This window comes from Haematobia irritans, chromosome 3, assembly GCF_050003625.1.
Source record: "Haematobia irritans isolate KBUSLIRL chromosome 3, ASM5000362v1, whole genome shotgun sequence".
Lineage (NCBI taxonomy): Eukaryota > Metazoa > Arthropoda > Insecta > Diptera > Muscidae > Haematobia > Haematobia irritans.
The window spans coordinates 230,988,688-230,996,812 of NC_134399.1; the positions used below are offsets into that span (position 1 = coordinate 230,988,688).

General features: G+C 34.1%; 2 protein-coding genes across 5 annotated transcripts; one reads left to right on the top strand and one right to left on the bottom strand.

Moving 5' to 3' along the window:
- Window positions 1-4,889, top strand: LOC142228129 (uncharacterized). Of its 4 annotated transcripts, none has more exons than XM_075298454.1 (6): window positions 1-960; window positions 1,026-1,161; window positions 3,285-3,380; window positions 3,446-3,551; window positions 3,607-3,678; window positions 3,760-4,889. In XM_075298454.1, the coding sequence occupies exons 1-5, from the start codon at window positions 667-669 to the stop codon at window positions 3,662-3,664; spliced, it is 690 nt and encodes a 229-aa protein (XP_075154569.1). In that variant the 5' UTR covers window positions 1-666; the 3' UTR covers window positions 3,665-3,678; window positions 3,760-4,889. The 4 variants fall into 4 exon arrangements, 3 of the variants coding, with proteins under 3 accessions (XP_075154569.1, XP_075154570.1, XP_075154568.1); XM_075298455.1 differs by having other exon boundaries at window positions 4,112-4,889; XR_012720074.1 differs by having other exon boundaries at window positions 3-960; window positions 3,607-4,037; window positions 4,112-4,889.
- Window positions 4,890-7,147: 2,258 nt separating this feature from the next.
- On the bottom strand, window positions 7,148-8,125 carry LOC142228133 (NADH-quinone oxidoreductase subunit B 2-like). The gene is made up of 2 exons (XM_075298469.1): window positions 8,046-8,125; window positions 7,148-7,949 (listed from the first exon to the last, which is right to left on the bottom strand). The coding sequence occupies exon 2, from the start codon at window positions 7,942-7,944 to the stop codon at window positions 7,282-7,284; it is 663 nt and encodes a 220-aa protein (XP_075154584.1). The 5' UTR covers window positions 7,945-7,949; window positions 8,046-8,125; the 3' UTR covers window positions 7,148-7,281.

Sequence of the window (8,125 nt, forward strand, 5' to 3'; positions counted from 1 at the left end):
AGTTTTAACGCTACGCAAAGAGTATAACAAATCAATCTGGTATCACTGGAGAACAACAATTGCATAAAGAAAGATTCCCGATTCGGATTCCAAAATTTGATCCGAAGGACTAGGACTCAGACTCAAGGACTAGATCTAGAGTTCCCAAAAGTAAATTATATGTGCTAAAGTCCTCGGTACCGGGATGTCCGTTCCAAACGTAGAAGAAAAATCATTGTGAAAGAAATACTACAAATTAAAAAAAATCACCCACATACATACACAGACAAAAAGAAGGCAAATAAAAAACATTCATCAGACAATAAATCTTTTCGTCTTGAAAAATAGGGGTCGTCGTCGTATTCGTATTCCTTGAGCTAGGTGGGGAGGGGAGTAGACTCTAAATAGAATAAAGAAGCTGCTGGGAAAAAGGAGGATAGTCGATAAACAAAGTTCCCACTGCAGGCGGCAGCGAAACAAAGAAAACAGAATTTGACAAATAGACGGGTACGAAAGCTGTATCATCTAATTAGGAGATGGTGGAATATGAATGTCTGAATTCGAAGTGTCGAGTACAATAAGAGTTGTTGAAGTATACCGCCATTACCAAAATCCATTAGTTGTTAGCTAATCGGGACAAATAGCAAAGGATATATAATTTATACGGCTCCCTATCCCCAACAACGAATGGGCGCAAAGGCTAGTACACCCGCCAATAGCGGTCACAAGAGCCCTCGTTCCCGCACGTTTTCGAGTAGCTCTACTGGTGCCGAGCATCAAAATTCGTCGGTAGACAGACAGAGAGCACGTAGTTTAAGCTCTGTGCCTGACATGCACGGCCAGACTGCCGCCTCTTCAGGGGATCCACAACATACACAAGGCATTAATGCTTCTGCCAGCAATACCAACTATGCTAGTTCATCAACGTCTCAACAAGGTCACAATCACATGCAACGTCACACATTAGGGGATAACTTAAGAGTAAGTCCGTGAAGTGAATCCTAGTGTCATATATGTTAATTCTAGTGTCATATATGTAATTTCAGAATGTTTCAATGGCCGGAGCAAGTTTTGTAGAAAGTATAGCGCTTGCAGCTCAGTCTGCTTCAAATGGTGCAGCTAACAGCATTGGTCGAGTCTATACAGCCACATCACTTCCATCACAAATATGGTCATTCAATGGTAAGTTTATGTTTCGATTTATTTTACTTACTCATGATAGATTAGCAATTTTTATTTTTCGTTTTTGCTGGAACACCTGTGGAAAATTTAAATATAACATTTACTCTAAGAACCCAATATCGTTCGATGTATTATCCTATAATAATTAAAAATGGCACGACCTTTCTGGGGATAAATTCCAAGGCATACATAGCGCCCAAAAATGGGTAAAATTCGTAGGAATTTAGTTTACAATTTCATAATATTTAGCAGTAGTAAATTGTACAACTTTTCTCTTATACACATTTTACATAATATAATGGTTAAATATTGATCGGAGCCAGTATGCCTTGGAGCCACCGTGGTGCAATGGTGAGCATGCCCGCCTTACATACACAAGGTCGCGGGTTCGATTCCTGCTACGACCGAACACCAAAAAGTCTTTCAGCGGTGGATTATCTCACCTCAGTAATGCTGGTGACATTTCTGAGGGTTTCAAAGCTTCTCTAAGTGGTTTCACTGGAATGTGGAACGCCGTTCGGACTCGACTATAAAAAGGAGGTCCCTTGTCATTGAGCTTAACATGGAATCGGGCAGCATTCAGTGATAAGAGAGAAGTTCACCACTGTGGTATCACAATGGACTGAATAGTCTAAGTGAGCCTGATACATCGGGCTGCCACATAACCTAACCTAACCATGCCTTCTAAAATAAAATTCGGAGAAATAATTAACTGATTTACTTAAAATTTTTGCAAAAAAATTTAAATTTACTAGGCAGAAGGCTAACATTATTTGAAAAAATAGCTTTTTTTTGTATTTAATTTCCAACTTTATTAGTAACATTCCCTCAAATGAATAAAATGATGTTTAACCTTTTCGTAAACGAAAATACACCATAAATATTTAATTGCATTACACCATAATATTTAATTGTATCAGTTTGTTAGGAGCCTCATAATAATTATTGGATATTGTGTTTTATGTTCTGTTCCTCTGCATTACCAGGGGCGTCAGTCACAATACACTTTACCCTTTTAAGTTCTACGATATGTTTTAAATTGAGCCTTAGCCAGCTTTGATGCAGGTTTTACAGAAAACTTCATAAGATTTCTCGAAGGAACTGTAAACCGGAAACTTGTCTATGAGGGTGATATTTTAATTGGATACGCCGATGTCGATTGGAGTATTAAAATAAATAATGGCAAAATGGTACGATTACATTACCCAAGAATGTGTATCACTTAAGAGTCTATGGTAGCGATGGAGATAAAATCAATCTTTAAAATGCTGGCAGAGAACAGATCAACTCAAGCAAATTGATACTAAACATTTTGTCCATATTTTAATTAAAGTATAAATACTTGGCATTAAGTCAAAATAAAATTTAAATCTCTAGATATAAACTATATCTCTCTTTACAACTGGGTTGGCTTATTGAATAGGAAAATTTAAAACATTTTCAATATCAGAAAATATGTTGGTGTCAAATTTGTTCAAATTCACACCATTTTTATAAAGCTACGTTAGATTAAGGCTAGCTAACCACCTTGTAAATAGTAAAACGCTTATGTATGTAATGTAGCCTATATACTCATATGTCAATTTGGAACATAACTTGGTTGGCTTCATTCTCTGACGGCTAATATTGTGATTCGTGAGGAGTTTAGATTATAATGGCTATCACTTATTCCAAATTCACTTAAACTATTCAGTTCATTGTGATGCGTGCTTCCCGCTTCTATGTCAATGACAAGAACCTTATTTTCTAAAGCCGAATCCGAACGGTGTGTCTCATTACTTTGAAACAGTCAGAAATGTCACTACTAATAGTAATTATTATTTTTATTTATGCAAAATCGAAAATTTCACCATAAATCCTCAGATCGATATTAAAAAAAATTATTTTCTTAAGCGTCCTAGAGCGAAAAGAGGGTTAACAATTTTGAATTTGTATATGAAAGACTCTCCTAAACAAAGCCCCCTAGAGCGAAAAGAAGGTTAATTCATGATCAATCCCAACAAATCGAAATTTTCCATTCAAATCCTGAAAATCGAAATTTTTATGTGAAAAACTGCTTTTGCTTCCCCTTTAAAGTCTTACTCTAACTGCTCAATATATTATGTTTATGTCATTTTACATAGGTATAAAATGTCCCGTGTGCAATAAATTTGTACTACCAGATGATATTGAGTGCCATTTGGTCATGTGCCTGACAAAACCACGACTATCTTACAATGGTATGACAAAAACAAAGCAATAATTGCCTAAAATCTAATTGAACGACCATGTTTTGTACTTACAGAGGATGTCTTAGCAGATGCCAAAGGCGAATGTGTGATTTGTTTAGAAGATTTAAATCCTGGTGATATAATTGCGCGCTTGCCATGTCTTTGTATTTATCATAAATGGTATGTGTAATAATCACTTTTTAATTTTTTATACACTAATTTTGATCATCTAAAGCTGCATAGATCGGTGGTTCGAGGTAAATCGCTCCTGTCCAGAACATCCTGGTGACTAGTTAAAACTCAATATGTAATTATAACAACTTTTCTATTTTAGTATAAAATAATTATATAAACTGCAAAAATACCGATATAATAAACGATTAATTAGTTTTAGATTTATATGAACATAAAAAAGGTTTTTAAAACAACAGAAATAAATACAATGACCAGATGGTGAAGGGGCGTAAAACCATTATGACTCTACCATATATATACATATATATAGAGAGAGATCCATTAGCAAACATATTTCAAAAACAATAACTGAAATCCTACCAAAAACTCTTTGATAAGCATAAGCTCATATTTAAATTGTTGACTAGATATTTCAAAAATGTCATATTTATGAATTCTTCATTCCCAAATTACAAAATCACCTTACAAAAGGTACTTTGCTGTTGTATATTTAATGTATAACTATTGCATAAATGTATTACAGATCTTTTTTAAATTTGTTTTAGTTTTAATTCTACAAATGTGCTAATTTAGTTCGAGGCCTTTTCATTTAAAACGCCGAGTTTGCTGCTACTTCCAGAGAACAGTCCTTTCAAAATGCAAAGAAGATCAACCAACTAGACCTCGAGCTTTGATATGAAAATGATTAAATTATATAAACTCATACTATTCGTCATCTAAATCAGATAACCAGCAGAGAAATATTGATATACTATATTGATAGTAAAATTAAGAGATTAGTTGTTAATGCATTTTGTACTGTGACATAAAAATAAGAAAACAAAACCTAAATATGATGTTGTAATCTTGTGTATTTATCTGTATCTGTTTTTATTTCTTTCATTGTGATTTTAATTAAATTAAAAATATAACAAAAACCAAAAAACCCAGTGAGTGCATGAACTAACAAATAATATGTATAAACATTACATAATGAAAGTAAATAAAAAATAAAAAAAAACATGCAGCTATAAAGTTCTTTATTTTAGTCTTAAGGGAGTGTTACACCAATCCCTTGCCGTATGTTTTTTATCAGGTATATATTAATGATGCGCATCCTCACTCCAAATTAAAAAAAAATAATTGTTCGAATTAAGTAAAAAAAAATAATTTATGGGTCGAACATAAAATTGTAAACAAAGCTGCAATAATTCCTTAAGCTAGAACATTGCAATTAATCACAGAAAATTTTCATAATATATATTTCATATTGTACATATAAATATCAAAGTAAATTATTAAAGGAGAAAAAATTAAGGTTCCATGCCGGAGATCAAAACGAAATTTGATTTTTTTTATAATTTATTTGGCATAACCAGCGGGCAAAGAACATAAAATTGTAATATTGCATGAATCTAAGTATTTTGCCATCTATACCAGCTTTGGTCCACTTGTCATGTTTTATTTAAAACTGTTACTAACAAGTTTATGCGGATGTTAGAAGTAATTTTATGAACATTCTACCTAAATACCAATTTCAGGCGGCTTTATATAAAAAACATTATTTAAAAAATCAAATCCTAAACTATGAACGTATCCATTTCGTATTTAACTTTTCCAATTCACATTGTATAAATCCCGAAGAAGCTTTCTGGGACCTATCGTTTAATATACTAATCATAGCAGAATCAAATTCTGCGTCGATAGGTGATGTCCTTCCATGTGTCCATGTATTTGTACCGTTTCATTTATTCAGAATTGTAATACAGAAGCCTTCGCGGCCAAATAATATACAGGACAAAGAAACCTAAGTATATAAAACATTGAGAATGTATATACATCAGTAAGTGTTAGAGGTGAAGGTAGTTGGTTAGGTTAGGTTAGGTGGCAGCCCGTGATATTGTGATACCACACTGGTGAACTTTTCTCTTATCACTGAGTGCTGCCCGATTCCATGTTAAGCTCAATGAGAATGGACCTCCTTTTTATAGCCGAGTCCGTACGGCGTTCCACATTGCAGTGAAACCACTTAGAGAAACTTTTAAGCTTTAGGTGGGATAATCCACCGCTGAAAAACTTTTTGGTGTTCGGTCGAGCAGGAATCGAACCCACGACCCTGTGTATGCAAGGCGGGCATGCTAACCATTGCACCACGGTGGCTCCTATCTATAGTAGTCAAATATATGTACTAGGCTCTACTCATTATACTGAAAATCAACATTTTTCGAGATTAGAAATCTATTTTTGAAAGCCAAATAAAAATTGAAATCTAGTTTAAGTGGATTTTGGAAGTGTAATGTGTATGGTGTATAAAAGGGAGACACAATTAACAACATAGTACAAGAAATCATCAATGGACCAAAGGAGACAAACTGCAAAGAGACTATATCCCAAAGCTAACAGACGGCTCAATACAAAACTCAATAGCAGCAGATCTTTCATTCGATCTCAGTAGAATATTTACAAAAAGCACAATAAAGAATACAACATTGAAAATAAATAACGTTGTATGTGAAATTACATGTGATGGAAACCAACACGAACAATGCAACAAAATGTATGTGGGAAAACAAAACATGCACTTGGCACTAGGCTAGCAGAACATGAAGCCGACATTAGAAAAGAGAAAGAAACAACAGCAGAAAAGAAAGTGGACAAAAAGTTAACTTCAAAACAGAGTACTTGACAGAGAGAAAATACACACAAAAAATTGTTTTTCAAATTCAATCACGAAATTATTTTTTTAATTGAAGTGACAGTCAATTGAAAAATTAATTGATCCAATTAAAAAATTAATTGATACTATTTATTTATACTACGATTTTTGTTTCAATTAAAAAATTTGTTGAAACAATTAAATTTTTAATTGAATATTTTTTAAAACTCAATTAAGAATTTAATTGGAAAAATTTTCGTGAAATTTTTTTCTGTGTAGGAAATACACAATTAATTTTTTAATTCGATCAATCAATTTTTCAATTGTGTCAATTAAGTTTTTAATTAATACTATCATTTCTGTGATTGAAGACATTTCAATTAAAAAATTAATTGGATCAACTAATTTTGTGATTGAATCAGAAAAAAAATTTGTGTGTAGATACAATCGCGAGTGATTTGAGTTAAAAATATAGATTACAGTGGCAGTCCGATTTATTTCAGGCTCACTTAGACTATTTATGCTGGTGACATTTCTGAGTGTTTAGGTTAGGTTACGTGACAGCCCGATGTAGTAGGCTCACTTAGACTATTCAGTCCATTGTGAGTGTTTTAAAGCTTTTCTAAGTGGTTTCATCGCAATATGGAACGCCGTTCGGACTCGGCTATGTAAAGTGACCTACTTGTTATTGAGCTAAACGTAGAATGGGTGGTTAAGAGAAATCTTATATTTATAAATTAGAATTGAAGCTTTCGGTCATTCCATTCCTATTTGTTAATGCCTCGGATTGAGTGTCCATTGTTTTAGCTTATATCATTTTTTTTACCAAAGTGTATTTAAATTCATTCATTTCGAAGGGAATTTCTTGACAAACATTGGAATTCAGGTTATTTCGATATAAAACATCCGTATTTGATGGTACGAAAATGAAAGAGTAATCGAAACATATATTTATATATTTTATTTCATCGTATTTTTACACTTCATAAAGTCGTTGACAATTAGATGTCCTCATTAGTTGGTGCTCCTAACCAACCACCAATCATTCTAAAGAAATTGATTTAATAATAAGCATAATGACTATTTTCGGTACCACATTTGTAGGGTCTTCATGCGCTTAACTTTCTTTTGTAATTGTAGTACTCCGTACATCAACGCCTCAGCGGTGGGTGGACAACCGGGAACGTAAATATCAACAGGGATAATGCGATCGCATCCGCGGACAACAGAGTAGGAGTAGTGGTAATAGCCTCCACCGTTGGCACAGCTTCCCATCGAAATTACCCATCGTGGTTCAGGCATCTGATCGTAAACTTTTCGCAGAGCTGGAGCCATCTTATTGGTTAAAGTACCAGCTACAATGATGACATCGGCCTGACGCGGCGAAGCTCTGAATACTACGCCGTAACGATCCATATCATAACGGGGAGCGGCGATGTGCATCATTTCGACTGCACAGCATGCCAAACCAAAAGTCAATGGCCAAATAGAACCCTTACGACCCCAATTGAGTAGATCATCCAAACGAGCCAATGACCATTCTGCCATACTGGACTGTTTAGTACCAAATGGGCTGTAGCCTTTCTTTGGCAAGGATGTATTTGAATCAACCACCGGCATTGTCTGTTGTTGGCGAACAATTAGATTGTTTAAAGCTGGGCCAAAAACTCCAATTGTTGAGGGAATCCCAGTGGCTAATTTGGGACCCTTGTTTGCCAAAATTGATGCAGCGGAGCGCAACATGGCCTCTGAAAATATTGTTGATTTTACACAGTTAGCTTATATATGAATGGAAAAACAATATTTTCCCTTTAATACAATAAATAATTAAAAATCTTCCAAACCTTTTTATATAACTTGCTCCACACAAAAATAATTGTCAAAAAATACCAAACATATGTTCTAAACGTCATAACCATTATCG